The sequence below is a fragment of the Haliotis rufescens genome, unplaced genomic scaffold, assembly GCF_023055435.1.
Source record: "Haliotis rufescens isolate VD_foot unplaced genomic scaffold, xgHalRufe1.0.p SCAF_4, whole genome shotgun sequence".
Classification (NCBI taxonomy): domain Eukaryota; kingdom Metazoa; phylum Mollusca; class Gastropoda; order Lepetellida; family Haliotidae; genus Haliotis; species Haliotis rufescens.
Genome location: NW_025964112.1, coordinates 34652915 through 34672864, shown reverse-complemented (window position 1 = coordinate 34672864; position 19950 = coordinate 34652915). Strand labels below are relative to the sequence as shown.

At 40.4% G+C, this 19950-nt stretch overlaps 2 protein-coding genes across 4 annotated transcripts; one reads left to right on the top strand and one right to left on the bottom strand.

The window, feature by feature from the left end:
• Positions 1-2543: 2543 nt before the first annotated feature.
• LOC124149828 lies at positions 2544-4579 on the top strand. The gene is made up of 2 exons (XM_048382148.1): positions 2544-3555; positions 4086-4579. Exons 1-2 carry the CDS (start codon positions 3244-3246, stop codon positions 4341-4343), a joined length of 570 nt encoding a protein of 189 aa, XP_048238105.1. The 5' UTR covers positions 2544-3243; the 3' UTR covers positions 4344-4579.
• Positions 4580-4949: 370 nt separating this feature from the next.
• On the bottom strand, positions 4950-19840 carry LOC124149863 (ras-related protein Rab-13-like). 3 transcript variants are annotated; one of them, XM_046521685.2, is made up of 8 exons: positions 19688-19840; positions 18973-19038; positions 18235-18258; positions 17597-17629; positions 14705-14777; positions 13115-13311; positions 12113-12183; positions 4950-6215 (listed from the first exon to the last, which is right to left on the bottom strand). In XM_046521685.2, the coding sequence occupies exons 1-8, from the start codon at positions 19754-19756 to the stop codon at positions 6023-6025; spliced, it is 726 nt and encodes a 241-aa protein (XP_046377641.1). In that variant the 5' UTR covers positions 19757-19840; the 3' UTR covers positions 4950-6022. The 3 variants fall into 3 exon arrangements, with proteins under 3 accessions (XP_046377641.1, XP_046377642.1, XP_046377643.1); XM_046521686.2 differs by lacking the exon at positions 17597-17629; XM_046521687.2 differs by lacking the exons at positions 17597-17629; positions 18235-18258.
• Between the last annotated feature and the right edge of the window lie 110 nt (positions 19841-19950).

Genomic DNA, 19950 nt, shown 5'->3' with positions numbered 1-19950 from the left:
ACAAGGAATAAATTGCTATTGTTTCCGTCAGTGCATGGTATATGTTATACTACTTGAAAAGGGTTTCGCAACATTAATATGTACCACATACCGTACAGTCGGGTAAGTGTCCGAGGTTATCAAACATGAGTGTAGGGTCTGTGACCTTTGGAAAATTGAGCAACTTTAGGATGGTGCAGTGATCAGTTATCAAGTACTTGCAGAAAAAGCCATCACAGTCATATTCACAGTCGTGGTCTCATTCTGACTAACATTGCCCCGGTTCGGAGCTGCAGTGAGCGAGTGTGTGCAATATGATATTCACAGTCGTGGTCTCATTCTGACTAACATTGCCCCGGTTCGGAGCTGCAGTGAGCGAGTGTGTGCAATATGATATTCACAGTCGTGGTCTCATTCTGACTAACATTGCCCCGGTTCGGAGCTGCAGTGGGCGAGTGTGTGCAATATGATATTCACAGTCGTGGTCTCATTCTGACTAACATTGCCCCGGTTCGGAGCTGCAGTGAGCGAGTGTGTGCAATATGATATTCACAGTCGTGGTCTCATTCTGACTAACATTGCCCCGGTTCGGAGCTGCAGTGAGCGAGTGTGTGCAATATAATATTCACAGTCGTGGTCTCATTCTGACTAACATTGCCCCGGTTCGGAGCTGCAGTGAGCGAGTGTGTGCAATATGATATTCACAGTCGTGGTCTCATTCTGACTAACATTGCCCCGGTTCGGAGCTGCAGTGAGCGAGTGTGTGCAATATGATATTCACAGTCGTGGTCTCATTCTGACTAACATTGCCCCGGTTCGGAGCTGCAGTGAGCGAGTGTGTGCAATATGATATTCACAGTCGTGGTCTCATTCTGACTAACATTGCCCCGGTTCGGAGCTGCAGTGGGAGAGTGTGTGCAATATGATATTCACAGTCGTGGTCTCATTCTGACTAACATTGCCCCGGTTCGGAGCTGCAGTGGGCGAGTGTGTGCAATATGATATTCACAGTCGTGGTCTCATTCTGACTAACATTGCCCCGGTTCGGAGCTGCAGTGGGCGAGTGTGTGCAATATGATATTCACAGTCGTGGTCTCATTCTGACTAACATTGCCCCGGTTCGGAGCTGCAGTGAGCGAGTGTGTGCAATATGATATTCACAGTCGTGGTCTCATTCTGACTAACATTGCCCCGGTTCGGAGCTGCAGTGGGCGAGTGTGTGCAATATGATATTCACAGTCGTGGTCTCATTCTGACTAACATTGCCCCGGTTCGGAGCTGCAGTGGGCGAGTGTGTGCAATATGATATTCACAGCCGTTGTCTTCTTCTGACTGCCATTGGCACAGTGTACAGTGGCATCACCCTTGCTATAACATTGCCACAGATCGGAGCTGCATGTACACCTGGGCTTTAACAGTGCCAATGTTTTTGATAATGCCGAAACTTATCGCTTCAATGCGAGTATGAGGACAGTGAGGCATAATACATTAAAGACGTCCGAGCTTCAGCGTTGCCAATGGAAATAATACTGTCACATCCTGGCGCTTCGGAGTTGAAATAGGTGGCTAGATGAACATTGACGCCCATACGTGAACTTTGATCAGCTGTATGACATTATCACAGTGCCAAGCCCAAATAGGGGAAAATATGGACATTGACGCTCATAAATGTAAGGTTGATCAGCGGTATGACATTATCACAGTGCCAAGCCCAAATAGGGGAAAATATGGACATTGACGCCCATACATGAAAGGTTGATCAGCGTTATGACATTATCACAGTGCCAACTTACTTACTTACTTACTTTGGAGATTTAACGTGCGCTTTCCGACTGATGCGTATTTCGCACACGGGCCCGGCCAGGCCATTTAATGTGTTTCCGAAAGGGGCGAAGGTGGTCTGTGCAACCCAAGAGGGGGGTTTTAGGGGTTGCTTATATAGAATTTGGGAATTTTGAGATTTGGAATAGATGCCGATGGGATTGGGGAGGAGAACTAAGGGAGCTGGGTATGGTGGATGTTTGTTTGTTTATGTGATTTTGATTTGGTGAGTTATTGTGTTTTTAGATGCGTTTTATTAGTTCCGTTTTGATTAAGAATACGCCTAAGGCCTTGAAGTTTTCTAGTTTATTTTGTGGGTTTAGTATTGCTTCTAGAGTTAGAGCCTTGTTTAGATTGAGGGTGGTTTGTAATGCGGTTCGATGTGTTAGGTAGTGTGTGCAGTGGATGAGTGCGTGTTCTGGGGTTTCTGGTTGTTTGCAGTGTGGGCAGTTACCTGTAGTGTGTTTTTTAAATTTTTTTAGGTGGTTATTTAGGTTGGTGTGTCCTGTTTGGAGTTTAGTGATTACTCTGTCGATTTTTTTGGATGGATGGAGAATTTTTGGTTTGGTTAGTGGTTTGCTGAGCACTTTTTTGATTTGGCTATTTGAGTTTAGATATAGGTTATGCCATTTTTTGGTGATTTTTTGCTTGTTTACACTTTTAATTTCTGATTTTGAGATGGGTAAGTTTAAGCTTATTTCTGGGATTTTGAGGGATAGTTTAGCTGCTTTATCGGCGTTTTCATTACCGTATATTCCTACGTGGGCGGGTATCCACAAGAAGGTTATTTGTTTGCCTGCCTTAGTTAGGTCGTTGGAGCTTTTAAGTATTTGATTTATTAATTTAGGTCGGTTTACAGTGCCAAGCCCAAATAGGGGTTTATATGGACATTGACGCCCATACATGAACACTGATCAGCTGTATGACATTATCACAGTGCCAAGCCCAAATAGGGGAAAATATGGACATTGACGCCCATACATTAAAGGTTGATCAGCGTTATGACATTATCACAGTGCCAAGCCCAAATAGGGGTTTATATGGACATTGACGCCCATACATGAACACTGATCAGCTGTATGACATTATCACAGTGCCAAGCCCAAATAGCGGAATACGTTAACCTTATCTCGTGAAAGCCACATCTTCCAAAATATTATCATTGCACACAAAGTGTTTTCACCTGGTTTACGCCCTCGAGAAGCTAAGCGTCCCAAGAAACGGCATAATAAATACATGGACGACAATCAATACATGGATGACAATCAATAGGTCAAGTACGTTTCTCCTTTTGTTTGCGTCCACCTCGTAGCAAACATTGGATGTAACAAAGCATCATTCAAATGGGCTCTGATTGGATCTTATCTGAAAGCACCCATCACTATCTGCTTCCCTGATGCCTGATCTCCCTTTCTGACGGCCATCTTTGTTCAGTGGCGTGGTATGTCGTGGAATACTGAACCAGATCCAAAACGAGGCTTCTGTCTCCGCGTAGGCAAACTGACATTTTACGACATATTGTATCTTGCTCTCTGGGGATGCGTGATATATTACAACGCCTCCGTCACTATGGAAGATGGGGAGGAGATCCCTCTAAGAGAAGGCATTCCAATCTTCATCAGGTCCCCTGCTTGGACTGAAAGCAAGGATTCTTTGGCGAGGCTGTTTAGTTATTTTCGTAACCATGGTTGGAAAAGAATCTGGGAGGATGTTGTAGAGACTTTACATTCTGCCAGGGAACACAATGCTTTCAAGGTTAGTCATTTTCAAACTGATTTTATGTTTAAGATTTTGTGAAAAAAAATTGTGAGTACGCCAGGAACTATTTAGCAAGGACGTAGCTTTTTGTGACAAATCGAATTTTTTTACGAGAAATGTGTATTATTTTCGTCATTCTGTCGACGCATGGTCTTTGTCAAGTCAAGAAGGTTTATATTTACAAATCTGGAACCAATGATACCTCCTTCCCGCTTAATTGCGTTTTGGTATACAAATGAATATTCTTCCCAAGTGTAAAATAATGTATTCAGTTTCCAGTCCTTCTTTTCATGCTACCCAGTGTGGAGTCCGGGAAGACTAATATATGTCCAGTGTCCCATGCTTGGGCTAAGAGCCGTCTAAAGAGGATCGGATGGTCAGATCGATGACTTGTTTTTTGCGTGTCATCGTAACCTGGTGATGTGAATCGTTACTCATGTTTTCAGTCATTGGACGCCTTGATAGGACTCCATCGACCGCTTTCTGCGGTGTTACACAATATTCACTCACTCAGCCTCTTCCTACAGGTCTTAGGTTATGATCCGGGCGCCACACTGGAGGACGTAACCTATGCCTTCAGGAAGAGGTCGCTTCAGTGGACCCACACAAAGAGAAAGATCTCCAAAAGAAGGAAGAAGCTCAAGAACATTTTATGGAGATCCAGAAAACTTACGAGAGACTATCATCAATTAAGGCTCAGAGATCTGTCAAAAGTCAAAGTCAAGCCAACCACTAAAGGGAGAATATTGATACATATTAGCATTGTACATGTAAGTGTGGTGTGAACATCATCACGTAGGTCGTATGCACATTTTGCCAAAATCACAGACTTAGAGAATATTTACGTTTTAATCATCAGAAAAAATCTCAAGTTTGAGAAATCTATGTTTTTGTGTTTTCTTCATATCGTAAATTGGCAAAATGTCATTAATTCTTTTCTTTTTCTTTTAAGATCCATATCAGTGTACATGTGAGCCTTTTCTACGGTTTGAAACAGAATATAAATGTTTTGTTAATTGTTGTGGGCGTTCTACGCGACTCTCATGTTTTTTATTATTCCCCTTTCATCATAATCATCATCATCATCATAACATCACCGCATATTTTCTCTTGTGGGATAGCCTAGTGGTTAAAGCGTTCGCTCGTCACGCCGAAGACCTGGGGTCGATTCCCCACATGGGTACCATATGTGAAGCCCATTTCAGGTGTACCCCGTCCTGATATTGTCTGGATATTGCATAAAGCGGCGTAAGGCCATACTTACTCTTATAGCTAGTGCAGTTAGAAAGGCCTTGGTGACATCCCACCACGTGGGATCTCATTCTATGTGTTCTGTGTTATTGTGCAGTGTTTTGTCAAAAGTAGGAGGCAGCAAAGAAAAGGCGTATATATACTTTCAAAATATCAAATTTTAATACAAGTTACCAAGGGCATGCAGAAAGCTTCTCACATGCAAACCGTATCGGAAAACTGCTGGTAAAGTCAGTTGCAAGTGTCACAGAAGTCAGTCAGTGAGGAGAGTTTACAGTCACATACGCATTATTGGGCTCCAACGCTGGTGTGACCTTAAATAAATCACAGCCATCCATACTTTACCAGGCTTGGATCAAACACAAAACTGTTTGTCAGCGAGGCCAACAGATGTTACTGTTGGTACTATGTACCATGACTAATGTTCCAAATGTCAATTCATATTGCCTGTAAGTCACAGCCATATAACATGAAGACAACACTGAAGAATTAGTGGGCTCCGTGTAGCCGAGACGGACAACGGAAGCACATTAGGTCATGTAACCAGCTCCAAAGTGGAAGTCTTGAATTGGTTGGTTCATTCATTCACCTAATTGTCGTATTTGCAATTATCGAGCCATGGCAATACACACGGCTACGGCACAATTTATGATACATTAAGCCGTCCGAATTTCTACAACCGTTTGTCCAATATTCATATCCAGTTCCTCTCTCTCCATCATAGTTCCAGCCACGTGATCCATCACCTGATTATTGTGAATCAATAATTCTATGATCTGATCAGTTGTCAATCGATGATTCCGTCACCCGATCAGCTGTGAATCAATAATTCCATGATATGATCAGTTGGCAATCGATGATTCCGTCACCCGATCAGCTGTGAATCAATAATTCCATGATATGATCAGTTTGCAATCGATGATTCAATCCACCTGATCAGTTGTGAATCAATAATTCCATGATCTGAACAGTTGTCAATGATTCCATCCGACCACTTGTCAATCGGTGATTCCGCCCATCTGATAGGCTGTCGATCAATGATTTTCCCCTTCTCATAAGTGGCCGATTAATGTTTCCATCCCCATCAGCCACAGCAACGTCCACTGACAGCTACCATCAGCGAATCTGATCATCGGTGAACTTACACATTCTCCTTAACCAATGGGTCTTGTTCCAAATGGGTTTTCCATGTCTTATCTCGTGTGACCAGTGGTCAGACCCGGGCGGACTTCCCCCTGTCTTTGTCTGGGAGGGGGTTACACAGTTCGGACAGCGCTTGGGCATCCCACTTTTGTGACCACGCGGCGTTCGGCTTACCCCCTCCCCTCCGGTTGTAGACGCCCTGCAACAAATCGCCGAACAGCTGAACCACGCCCTCGCCCGTCGCTGCCGAAGTCTCGTAGTACCTGGAACAGAGGAAACCTACGTCACTCGATGATCTCCGTCAGTTTCTGTTTTGAGTGATGGATATCATTACAATGACCTGATATTTGCGACTGATTCGTTGTTCATAAACAATTAGTCCGATTTCAAACCTAAATGCAACGGGGCATGGTTAAACGAGAGCGAAGCAATTCGCCGTGCAGAATTGCGCCCCTTAGCCATCCCAGGATCCGACTGTCGGGCCTCGAATCCCAGAGCCCCACGATTATGACTCCACATCCATGATCGTCTACGATCTACGGTCTGGGCTTCCATCTCTGAATGCCCGAAGGGCGGCGATAAAGCCAACTTACTTACCAAGTACAGATGTACAATGATTGACTTATAATTGTATACCACATGTGGTTAATTCTTAAACACATTCATTTATCGCTGTACTTTATAAACATGTGGAAATAGAACCTGAAGTCATCTCTCGTAGTAGCATCAATCTGAGGTCAATTACGGATGTAACGATCCTCATGGACTCTCGAAATTAGTTCGTCATGCCAAGTTCGATGTTTACAATAACGTTACTTACTACTCGCTTTAGCCAACTACTCGCTATAACCGGCTGTTAGTTTCAGACGACTACTCGTTACATCCATCGACTCGTTTTAACCGACTACTCGTTATATCCAGATATTCCTTTTTGCTTACTACTCTCTATATCCGACTACTGGCTTCAGCCGACTTCGTTATATCCATAGTTGACTGTGTTTGTTACATAATGATTTAAGAACAAACTCATTCAAATATTCTCCATCACATACACCTGTATTCAAGTCTCTGCAGCTGAGTGTTTGTTCCATACAACGGAGACGGCACAATACACGCATATCTTGTTCTATGTTCGTACAATACGACGAGCCTTGAAGACATCGACCGCATATCATATGATTCCAGTGTGTAAGTTTGCAAGGCATCTGATTCCAGTCTGACACGCTTTGGTCAAAGAAAGAGTATTTCTATGTTCAAAATGATAAACTTTTCATGAATCTGTTTTGTATTTGAATGTTTGTTATTTTCGTATTTTAGAGCAAGGCGATACTTTTTAAAAGAAGGAAAAATGCAAGAAATCGAACAAATATTTCCATAATACATCAGTAGGTATACATCATATTTACGAAAAGCAAATCCGCTGTCAAAGAAATATACAAAATATGGCTTTAACAAAAGTGATAACCAATTTCTGTGGTTTTACCATACAATTTTGAGAGTGGGCACATTTGTCAGTCACTAATCCTGCACAGAAGAATACCCTTCACAATCAGGGAACATCACATTTGCTCAAGCTGTCCTTTCATATAATCTGTAACATCTCGAAATACCGTGTCAACCACGCCAATATCAAGTCAATATCGAAACACACAATTCAAATGCGTTCAGTGCAGATTATACAAATGTGTAGATTTCGAAAACTGTTGGTGGCTATTTCCCCGACATCGGGTCTGGGATCTTGCAATTGCAATGCCGCAAATTGTATATGTACAGTGTGGACTTCAGCACGGCGTGTAATGTACACCGTCATATCTCGCACTAAGGGATGTTAATAACGTAACTTCAAAAACAAGTTATTAGAGGGAGGTGGCTGACTTTATATGGTTAATAAAGGGACCGACAATTTGATATACGGGGTAGGGTAGGGTGGGGGTGTTGCAAGGTATAAATACATAAATCAACCCAAAGTTGTTACAAGGCTAAAGCAATATTAGTTGCGTGCCTGTGTATGAGGAATTTCACATCTGATGAACAGGAATAAAATATGCTTCTTATATAGGAAACATATATTTTTTTCATTTTCAGTCTAGGTCGAGACAGTGAGTGTGTGCGTGTGTGCGTGCGCGCGCGTGTCCCTGTGTGCCTGTGTGTGTGTGTGTTTGTCTGTGTCTGTGTGTCTGTCTGTGCGTGCGTGCTCGGCAAAATTCCAGCTCCAGACGGCGGCCTGTAAATAATCGTGTCTAGATCTGACACTCCAGTGAATATTATTTTTAACAACCATCCACGCCATCGGTGTATGACGACAAGCTGTCACCCAAATCACCGAACCTGACCACACGACCCATTAGGTCGCCTGGTACGACCATCATGGGTTGCTGGGGACCTCTTCTAACCGAACTCCGCGCGGAGTTGTGTCAAACGGGGACATTCTATATGTAATTAGGAATCATTAACTGCTAGATTAATAAACATCGAAAAATGTATGTTTATAGACAGAGTGGGTTTTACTTACTTAATAAACATTTGCTTAGCCTAGCCTAGTAACAATTATTGAACACCGCGCGCAGGTGTGGTGTATGGGAACTTACTTCAGAAACTGACCCATGAAAATCTGGCTTGGAATTGGTCTTCAGCAACCCATGCTTGTCGTAAGAAGCGACTAACAGGATCGGGGGGTCAGGCTCCCTGACTTGGTTGATGCATGACATCGTATAACATTTGCGCAGATCGATCTTCATGATGTCAATCACTGGATTATCTGGTCCAGATTATTTAAATAACACCGTCATGTAGCTTGAATATTGCTGATTGTGGTGTTTTATGGGCGGCCATTCGGTCAAAAAATACAAAGTTGAAACAAAGGACAAAAGTACGCAATTAAGGTAAAAAATTATGAATAAAGAACTAAATGTTACTACTAAAGATCAAAATACAAAACAAACAGACGCCGGTTAAACATACAAAGTTGAAATAAATGTCAAAAGTACGCAATGTAAATAGTCAAATGTTACGGAAAGACGTCACAAGAAAAAGAAAGAACAATGTGTACGAAAGAACGTCAGTGAGTTGGAAAGGACGTTGACAATAATAGGACGTCAGTGAGCACGAAAGGACGTTGACAATAAAGAACGCCAGATGGCGCTGCAATTTGTAAAACATTCCGAGTTTAATCGGCTTGTTCCGCCGTGTATATGATTACTGCATGCCGAGGTGCACAATGTATTACGTCTTTCCTCGTGCACTCACCACCTGACGTCACACACACACACACACACACACACACACACACACACACACACACACATACACACACACATATATATATATATATATATATATATATATATATATATATATATATAATAAAATAATAAAGTCCCCGTTAGTCCATCATCTTCTTTATATCAGTTTCATACATAGTACTTTCTGTCTCATGACAGTTCTTCAGTGCAACTGACAATGACATATAATGACGTCATAATTATGATGACGTTATAAATTACAACTGTGACGTCATAATGTATTTACACACTCCAGCGACATTCAACTGTCTCCCTACAATTGTTAAATTACTTGGTGTCGTCGCTGGAGTGTGTAAATACATTATGACGTCACAGTTGTAATTTATAACGTCATCATAAGTATGACGTCATTATATGTCATTGTCAGTTGCACTGAAGAGCTGTCATGAGACAGCGAAAGTACTATGTATGAAACTGATATAAAGAAGATGATGGACTAACGTGGACTTTATTATTTTATTATATATTACATGTACACCGAGTGAACATTTTCCTCATTTTTGTATATATATATATATAATGTATGTATTTATAATGTATAATGTACACATTGTGTATAAAAATGTTGCGTTAAGCTTTGTCACCGCTAAAGGGCCTTTTTCATAAATACAGTATACTGTGTAATCCAACATCTGCCTAACATTAGTACATGTATTTTGTATACAACCTTAAAAAAACAGTCACTTAACGCTAAACTAGGATTCATCACTTCGCTAAACACTTATGTAAACGTTGAGGAAGTGGATATATATCCGTGCAAGTTTCATGTCAATATACATAGCTTACATGTGTCAGCGCTTTGTCATTGATGTAGATTGCATGTAACTTTCTGCACTGGAAACAAGCACGCGTTCTTCAATCTTATTTGAAATAAAGATTTCTCATTTTAAATCTGTTTGAGATTGCTTTCAAGTCAAGGATCATGAACCTTAATGGAGTACAGAAATCGATCATTGACAATCAAATTTATAAATGTCATGTTGTCAATGGTTCCAGGATCACATTATAACTATGTCGATTGCATCTAATGCACGGATTCCTTTGTCATTGTAGGTGATTAAAACCTCAAGGAATAATACGAAGTATCACGAACTTTTCGACTTGCTGACTGACATTTACTTTATGGATGTAAAACAACCCTTAAGCAACGCGTAATTTCACCCACGTTGTACAATCTTTTTCATATACAGACATTCACAAACCGACGTACATCACGGTGTCGATTAGCAGCCATGATCTTTAGCAAACAGTCCGAAGCCTGACAGTTATATTATTGACAACGTGGATGGAGCGGTTTTGAAGAAAAGAACGAAAACACTAACACCTTTTTTAATGTTATGAATAGCATTGGGATTGGTAACATGGACTATAACGGTGTTATGGCATATGAGTGAGTGAGTGAGTGAGTGAGTTGGGTTTAACGGCGCTTTTAACAGTATTCCAGTTACATCACGGCGTGTCAGCTTAATATGGGTGGAAAGCCTGAAGTGATGCAGGTCTCAGACGTTTACCACTTGGGTGAAACCCATGAGCACGGGTAGGGTGCTGACAAACCTAGAAACATAATCGGGGCGAACCGGGAATCGAGTCCACAATCATAGGTTTCTGGCGTGTCCAAGGGACGCAACTCTGCACAGCGAATTGCGGCGCCTTTGACGACTGGGCCGCCTGTGCCCCCTTTGTCATATGCCCTCAAATATGCCCTCACAATGAAATCCAATCTTCTCTTTTTGTCAAGGAAATCATTGACAATCTTCTCCCTTTACTGTGCCTGAGTTAATTTATAAATTATCAATGAGTGTCTGTTTGTTGTTGAACGCCAAATATAGATAATCAAGTGATTGATATCATGAGCAACGTCCCACTCCGTCGGGGCACGGTGACACGCAAGTCACCGATCTATTTCGGGACCCACCAGTGTTAGAAACAGGATATTTTTTCGGTTAAGGATTCAAAACACCAGGAATATTTTCTCTATAGAGGAGTTACCGTGCATGTTTTTTGTCACGGCGTCTAGCATGCCCAGGCTCATTCAGTATATCCAATGGTCAGTCAGTCAGTAAATCACGGGTATCAATGAATCTAGAAAACTATACTGGATTAAAAGGAATTAAATCATCGATATGAGGCTGATGAACGCCACTGACTACAAATACCTTAATCAATAATTCAACCTGACCCTTTTCCCTTGTCGTTTATGACTTTTAAAAAACATCTTCAAAGCAAAACCGAAAAACACCCCAGAAGTCTTTCATCCTCCTACTGTCCCTCGCCACCTCCGTGTTCGCTGTATTTAGGGTCTCCCACGCGTGCCCTTCAGAATGTATTTTATGACCAGTGGCTGCAACAATATCTTTGTGTGTCATGTTTCTTACACTTTATGCTTAGCGCAACATTTCTTTCTTGATTCTTTACGTACTTTCGTTCTCCATATCAGCTTGAATCGATCGAAATACAAACAGAAATAGAATTGTGTATCTCAATGGAGTTTTATAAATTGTATTTGGCAGGATGTCGTCTTGATCGGCTTGTGAAGAGGCATCGTATCACAGTATCTGATTTTAATGAGAATGAAATAAATAATCTAATGTTCATTGGAGGATTGCACGATTTTTAACTAAATGTTTTCCAATCGCAAAATACTACATTTAATGCATTTCATCAATCATCATTTATAAAATTGCTTTACTTTGGTATGTTTTTTTGTATGGTTTTCTTATTTTTCTAATCCATCAAAGATGATGCGGTCAGTCACATGAACAAATAATGTAATATTTGACTTTCATTGTCTCATTGTGGCTTGTGGTCAGGTCGGTCGAATTCGCAAACCGAAAATATAACAAGTGTTGCCGTGTTACCTCATTTTGTACTGGGAAGCCCACTTTTTGCCTTCAGCCGCCGACACACTTCGCTTCTGCTTCAAATCTGTCTGTGAAAAAGTAACATGAACGTAGATATACACTCAATAAGCTCAGGAACTTGCTACGTCAGGAAATTTAATTGGTCTGGGGTTTTCAGTCTTGAGGCAGATACATAAATTGTTCCTGAAAAGAGTCCTCATAATATTTCAGTTCTTTCAACTGACCCTTTCATTTGAGGCATCTACAGTCCCCCCTCACAATTACTGGACGTTTTACGTTAAAGCAATAACGGCTATGTCTTTAGGCATCGAATATATAATTTAAGTAGATTAATAAAAAAAAACAAGAATTTGTAGAAATATAATAATCTATAAATACTTAAAACTATATTTGCGTTAAATTAAGGTACATCTTGCAGTTGGATCGCTAAATCACTTGTAACTGTCAAAGTATTATAAATAACAACGAGTAAAGATTTCTAATGATATTTTTAGTTGTTGGAGTTTTCTTTTAAATCCGTTTTATACATAATCTCTTCACAACCGACGGTTGGGATGGGATGAATTCTCCTGACAACCACGCTGATGGTACTGCTTTCTCAACCATTGTCGGTAGGCATTTAGAGATAATGATATATAAACTGATAGGTTACAAAATGCGGTTACTACAATATTCAAAGTATTTACGACAATACCTGTTGGGCAGAAACCACTACAGAGAGTGCATTTCAAGGGTAAGGCTTGAAATTTGAAGGTTTTTTTTAGTAAATCTGTAGCGGAGCGTTGTGCATTTAAATCTCATTCTCAACACCATGGGGAGTGGTATCCAAGTCAGCTGCATGGTATGCGTCTGAATGGCTTGCATATATAACCCCATTGTACTGGGTACTTATGTATAAGGACGACATAGATACACAAGGACCACATATCACACAACGACCGGGTTAAACCACATACCACCACAATGGCCACCTACGTTAAGCACAGATTCGGGTGTTACCTTGTTGGCTACGATGACGATTTCGGGCGTGCCCGAGGAATATTTTTTAACTTCTCTCATCCATGAGTCGAGGGTCTCGAACGTTGCCACATTTGTGACGTCATAGGCCAAGAATATGGCATCTGTTCCTCCGTACAGCTCGTTCCGAACATCCATGTACTCCGTACTGCCGGACAAATCCCACAGGTGAACCCGGACTGTGGGAGACATGAATGAATATCAGTACTAAGAGAAGTAGATATCAACGTGTATACATAGGGAATGGCAGTGAGTGAGTGAGTTGGTTTGAACGCCACTTTGAACAGTATTCCAGTTACATCACGGCGTGTCAGCTTTATGTGGAAGGGAAGCCCAAAGTCATGCAGGCCTCAGGCGTTAACAACTTTGGTGAAAGTACCGTGAAACCCACGAGCACGGGTAGGTTGGTTGGTTGGTTTGTTATATAACGCCGCACTCAGCAATATTCCCGCTATATGACGGCGGTCTGTAAATAATCGAGTCTGGAACAGACAATCCGGAGATTGATATCATGCGCATCGATCCACGCAATTGGGATCGATGACATGCATCAACCAAGTCAGCGTGCCTGACCACCCGATCCCGTTAGTCGCCTCTTACGACAAGCATAGTCACCTGTTACAGCAAGCATGGGTTGCTACATCTTCCCGAGGCAAGAGAGTTAACTGACTTTAAAAGTCCAGTTTCCACCCTTGCCGAACTAGGCTGGAATTACTGGGCTCGATCGTAGCGCCACCAGTGGCTATTACCATTTATGTCCCTTCAAAGCCTCTCTTATGGACCAATCAGATTCCACTTCTCGTATCACTTGCATTTACTTCACACGAAATGGTGGCGCCCGGTCAGGACGATCATATCGATAATCAGGATCTATATTGTGATAAAACGGGTCTTACATCGCGAAATGCATCAAATCACGTTTTTGTTTTGATTAAAAACATGAAAAGATTTGGAAAATATCTGCTGACAATGAGTTGGCGGTGCACATGTTTTGCAAAGCCTGCAATCGATCGAAACCTGCACGACAGTTTACGAACCAGATTTCGATTTCGGTGCGCGATTTTGATTGGACTATAGACTCGTTAGTCCAGCCAAAATGTAACTCCATAATACCAGCCTAGTTCGGCAAGGGTAGAAACTGGACTTTTATAGTCAGTAAACTCTCTTGCCTCTGGAAGATGAGGTTGCTAAAAACCTATTCTACCTATCCTAAAGACCTATTCTACCCCCTCGATGCTCATGATGTCAGTCACTGGATTGTCTGTTCCAGACTCGATTATTTACAGACCGCCGTTATATAGCTGGAATATTGCTGAGTGTGGCGTTAAACAACAAACAAACAAACATTGTTGCAATGTATATCCAATATACCACAAATATCACATCGAGAAGAGATCGGAGCGATCCTTCAAATGTAAGATCATCGGCCCATTACACTCGGACGCCGCCGAGTGAGTTGGTGTTGCTGTAAACGAGTTCGTGCCCAATCACAAAGTACACAAAGAATAGGCTTGGCACAAAATTATACAAAAACATATTCCCAGACTGTTACGGGAAATGCCGATTACTTACGATCAATCCCTTCTACTTCGTGTATCTTAAATCCATAGTCTACCCCAACAGTCGGCTGGTACCCGGTGTTGAACTTGCAAGAAAGGCCAAAACGTAAAGATTAATTAATCCACATTCATTATGAAACATTGGCTTGTAGTTATTAGAATACATATTACCTGTAAGACCCACGAAATATATACAAGAAGAAGATATGTACACTCAAACAACGTTGTGTCGAAGTTGAAGTTACCTACATAAATATTTCGAGCTATCCGAGGTCCGACACAACCGAAAAAACACTTGGCATACATTTAGACGGTCATGAAGAAAGAAGACATGACATGAAGACATGAAACATATGCGACAAACAAGCGAGAAATTAAAATAAATGTCAAACATTACTTTTATTAAGGATCATTATTGGCAATTATGAATGTTGAAAAATAAACATATCACATACGTGTACTATTAAAAGTATTAAATACATTACATACACATAATACAATAAAACAGCTCACAGCGTTACAGTTAGGTCTTGTTAACTGAACTATGATGACCGAGATCGTCTTATCAGAGTAGATGATTTTGCTGGCAGTACATACTGAGAAGTAATAACTTCAAGACAACCGTAACTTCGACACGTCCGAATCCACACAACAGAGGTTAAATAATGATGAAGAAAGAAGGAATACACTGGAATCAAGCTTTTTGGCATCGATGCATCGACACACCTCAGTTCGACACAACGGTTTTTGAGTGTATATACTTCTATAGCAGATTGACTGTGAGTGGGTATGGTTTGCCGTCGCTCTTAGCAGTATTCCAGCAAACATCACTGCGGTGGACATCAGAAATAGTTTCATAAATTATACGCCATCTTCCCGAGGTAAGGGTGCCCAGTAGCCTTTAGCAAAGACTATAGGACATTCTTGCAGCGGGAAGAGGATTGTATACACATGCATGCGGAGAATCGAACTCGGGCCTTCGGCGCGACGAGCGAACGCTTTAACCTCCAGACTACCCTAGCATTTGACATGACATGGTGTTGTGTTTTGTGGTGTCTCATGTGGTTGTGTACGATATGACATGGCGTGTGGTATGTCATATGGTTGTATATAATATGACGTGCTATAATATGGTGTAGCATGTGGTTGTGTACGATATGACATGGCGTGTGGTATGTCATATGGTTGTATATAATATGACATGCTATAGTATGGTGTATCATGTGGTTGTGTACGATATGACATGACGTGTGGTATGTCATATGGTTGTATATAATATGACATGCTATAGTATGGTGTATCATGTGGTTGTGTACGATATGACATGGCGTGTGGTATGTCATATGGTTGTATATAATATGGCATGCTATAGTATGGTGTATCATGTAGTTGTGTACGATATGACATGGCGTGTGGTATGTCATATGGTTGTATATAATATGACATGCTATAGTATGGTGTATCATTTGGTCTTGTACGATATGACATGACGTGTGGTATGTCATATGGTTGTATATAATATGACATGCTATAGTATGGTGTATCATGTGGTTGTGTACGATATGACATGACGTGTGGTATGTCATATGGTTGTATATAATATGACATGCTATAGTATGATGTATCGTGTGGTTGTATGTGGTATATCATGGTGTTGTGTGGTATGCCATGGTGTTTTGTGGTATGAATTGGTGTCATGTTGTATCTATGACATGGTGGCGTTTGGTTTCTAAGGATGTTCATCTACGCGGTACAAAAACATACAAGTTGAAATGTCCTTTCCTCAGTAAGTCATCAATAATACATTAACGATAACAATTACTACCCAGGGCCACAATGCACATGTAAAATAAACATTGTACCTTTACTCGTAAAGTGAACAATGGCGCCATGAACGGTTATTAAGATCTGTGATTACATTCTCATAAAATAATCTATTCTAAATCAATAAAGCTATAAACATACCAAAACTACCATGTAAGGTCTATAAAATACATGTTCATGATCAACTCAAATTTAGGCTCAAATATTATATCTATACTAAGTTATACTATCTATGTTTACAAAAGTAATATGTATCTACAACGTATCAGGGCTAACGTTAATCTTTATGTACTACAAAATAATATTCATTCTTATTCAGCTACAATTGTATCATTATTTCACTGACATCACTAATAAGTACATATGTTGTTTTACAAAACATGATGTTGTTTATACATAATCTAGGATCTGAATATTGTCTATATCTCAATACTGAAACACACGACAAAAGGGCATTGTCTATCCCTTTGTTGTGCATTTTATCTCTACAATCATCATAAGCAGGTGTGAATGTGTCACTATATGATACACAGTGTAACTAATAAATCATACCTAAGACATACAAGATAAGACAACCACTGTTATAAGCGTTACAATGACAGACATTGACTAAGTAAGACGTTCACACACCTGAAAGTATGAGTTCCGTAAAATGCCAAATTACATGTGAAAGGTAACCATGGAACGATCAATCCAAACGCTTATTAATCCCAAACCGAGGCGTAGTGTACATGTACACAAACGTCCGAACTGGTAGTCAATAGCACTAGTGTCGTGTGCACAAAGGGAATTCAAATGTGACGTGTTTAGATCACGTGTTACATTAGGTCTATCAGTCTTTGAGTATCGCTTGATGGCTACCTTTAAGAGTGATTGTGCTTAATACACTCCATGACAGTAGAAACGTTATGAACCATACCAGAAATCCCATCAGACCGCCTCAGATAACGTGACAATATGTACTGACCAACTAGCACAAGGTTAGGTTTGTTAATACTGACACCTGCGTATAGCCTGAGTTACCCTGTTTCCCCTCGCTAGGTTCCCCGTCCTTCTAACCCTGATCTGCCCCTTAGATTACCTGGTCATCCTGGCTCTCTGTTGCTATGGCTGCCTGTCAAATATTTACACAATTGTTAGTTCCGTTATAAAAACTAGGAATTTACATTACAATCACCTTATAAGAAATGATTGCTAGCCGGAGCGGTCACACGAGGTACTGAGTTCTATATCTGTAACTATGATATTAAATTAAATTAAATATATCGACTTTATTAGGTACAAGAAATTTACTAAATGTGTACCTGTGCGTTTCTTTTTTTTAAGAGTGTATATCTGAAGTTGATTCTTTAGTACTATAAAAGCTTCTACAAACTAATTGTGTTCACAAAGGAAGAAAACCTCAGTACCTTTAAAAAAACACATTAAGATAGCGTGCAATTCGTTTTCCTTGTACGTAGAGTGAGTGATGTTTTATCACGATTTCTATATCTTGGTTCTGGGTTTTAAAACCTGACTTTTGAAAAAAAGTAATTTGAAAATTGATGATTGTGCGTGTTATCCACAACATACAGCAAATGTTTGCGTGTAATATTCCTGCAAAAAACAAACGGTGCTGCTAATTTCAGTGTATACATAACGTTAAAAAAACAGTTTTTCGTGTGAATGCTTTTAAAAAGGGAGTGTGACATCACGTGTTTAACCTTGTGACATACTGACCTCTCGTGCACGTGTCTTCCCTTCCTGGACATAAACATGGCATCATTATGAACACAAGTGGGTATCCATTGTTAATATAAAAAACAAGTTCAAAAATGCTTTTTGAAAAGATCCCTGCGTTTTACTTTCTCAATGCGATAGATTTGTCTCTTCGTATGTTTTTTAATGAAATGTATTATAACCTCGAGTTGTATGTTTCACCTACACTACTCTGTACATGCATCATGGCTTTTTGTTTTTCTTAAATTTGGCTGACGGATATATTTGCTTTTTTAGTATTAAAACAAAATGTAGAATGTAATTAAAAATAACTTCAAAAACATTTTGGTTTGGTGAGATAACCGGGAGAGAAATTATCAATTAAAACTATCAATGTTTTGAAGGGTGACTTAAACATTCCCTTGAAGTTTTCACTGAGATATGAAATTACTGACAGGCTGCCAAATCAATATCCTATTTCCAAGCGCTTTGTAACGTTGTAATTAAAACGGAGATCCAGAAATGATGTACCTATAATTGGCTATACATATTGTTAATTTCATTTCAATCATATTTGAACCGACAACTGTAAGGCTGCCTACAGCAATTTTAATATCGCAAACCAGTTCTTAAAAAATATCCGGATAAAAAAAGTGAATATAAAGTTCTATGTAACACGCATATATGCAGCGTAAGACAGGCAGTCGTGATAGTGTGTCTGTACACTTAACAAATTGTCATTGTTAAACGTATTCTCACCTTGCTTTCACAGAAGTGTTTGATGAGACACGTCTTGCCAACAGCAGTGCTGCCTATTCCGACGATCTACGCAGATACATGTATATTGAATGTGGTAATTTTCATAAAACGTCGCAGCTAGCAAGCTAAAACTAAGAGCGAGAACGTTACTTCTTATTTTACATAAAATATTCACTGTCATTACACATTTTAAGTTACATGAAGATGATCAAATGGATAATAATTATAAAGCCAAGCCGGTGTGCTGTATCTAGGATGTTGTAGTGGGTTAGTTAATATTTAACGTCACATCGGCAATATTTCTCCCATATCGTGATCTGATGTTGTAAGTATACTAACGCACATCTTGAACGACATAGGTCTGCGTGATCCTGGGTGTGTGTGGAATGTTACTGTACCGTAACTTTCATTTTGATCAAGATGACTGACACACTTCAGATCTTTATCTTATTTGAAATATCAATTTTCAAAGGGTAAATCTGAGTGAAATATCCTCACATTTAACGTGTAATCTACGGTATATATGCATAACTTAGAAGGGGTCAGTCACAGGTCTCCTAGGTGTCAGTTAAACTCTATGTGTTGGGAATCATGTGACATGAACTGCCGATGAACGCAGTGCTTAGCTCCTAAGTGAAATAGCCATGAAAGTACACGAAGCTTCGCTTGGAACATACAGCTCGATCTATAATTTCTCAAATAATCTCTAACATACCTTCACCCAAACTAACGAATCGACCGCTTGGCGGACATCCTTAGGTAGGTGTCCTGGTTTTCTGTCCATCTTGCAGTTTACACCACCTAAAACACATTAATTATTAAAATATGTTCGCATCCCGCTCTCATTGAAAGCACCTGTGGTTGCCTAACAACCATAAACAAACTGGTGCATTGTGGGAATGGTGGGAAATCCCCTTGGCTGGAATCCACAGTCAGTAAAGGCAGGGGTTCCCCGCGGTTTCACTTTAAGTAACGCGT

Coding starts and splice junctions, on each gene's coding strand:
- LOC124149828 (XM_048382148.1), top strand. CDS start 3,244: ATGTCGTGGAATACTGAACCAGATCCAAAACGAGGCTTCTGTCTCCGC. Junction 3,556..4,085: donor GGGAACACAATGCTTTCAAG/GTTAGTCATTTT, acceptor CTCTTCCTACAG/GTCTTAGGTTATGATCCGGG.
- LOC124149863 (XM_046521685.2), bottom strand. CDS start 19,756: ATGGACAGAAAACCAGGACACCTACCTAAGGATGTCCGCCAAGCGGTC. Junction 12,184..13,114: donor TCGTCATCGTAGCCAACAAG/GTAACACCCGAA, acceptor ACTTTTTCACAG/ACAGATTTGAAGCAGAAGCG. Junction 6,216..12,112: donor GCTTCCCAGTACAAAATGAG/GTAACACGGCAA, acceptor CCTCTGTTCCAG/GTACTACGAGACTTCGGCAG.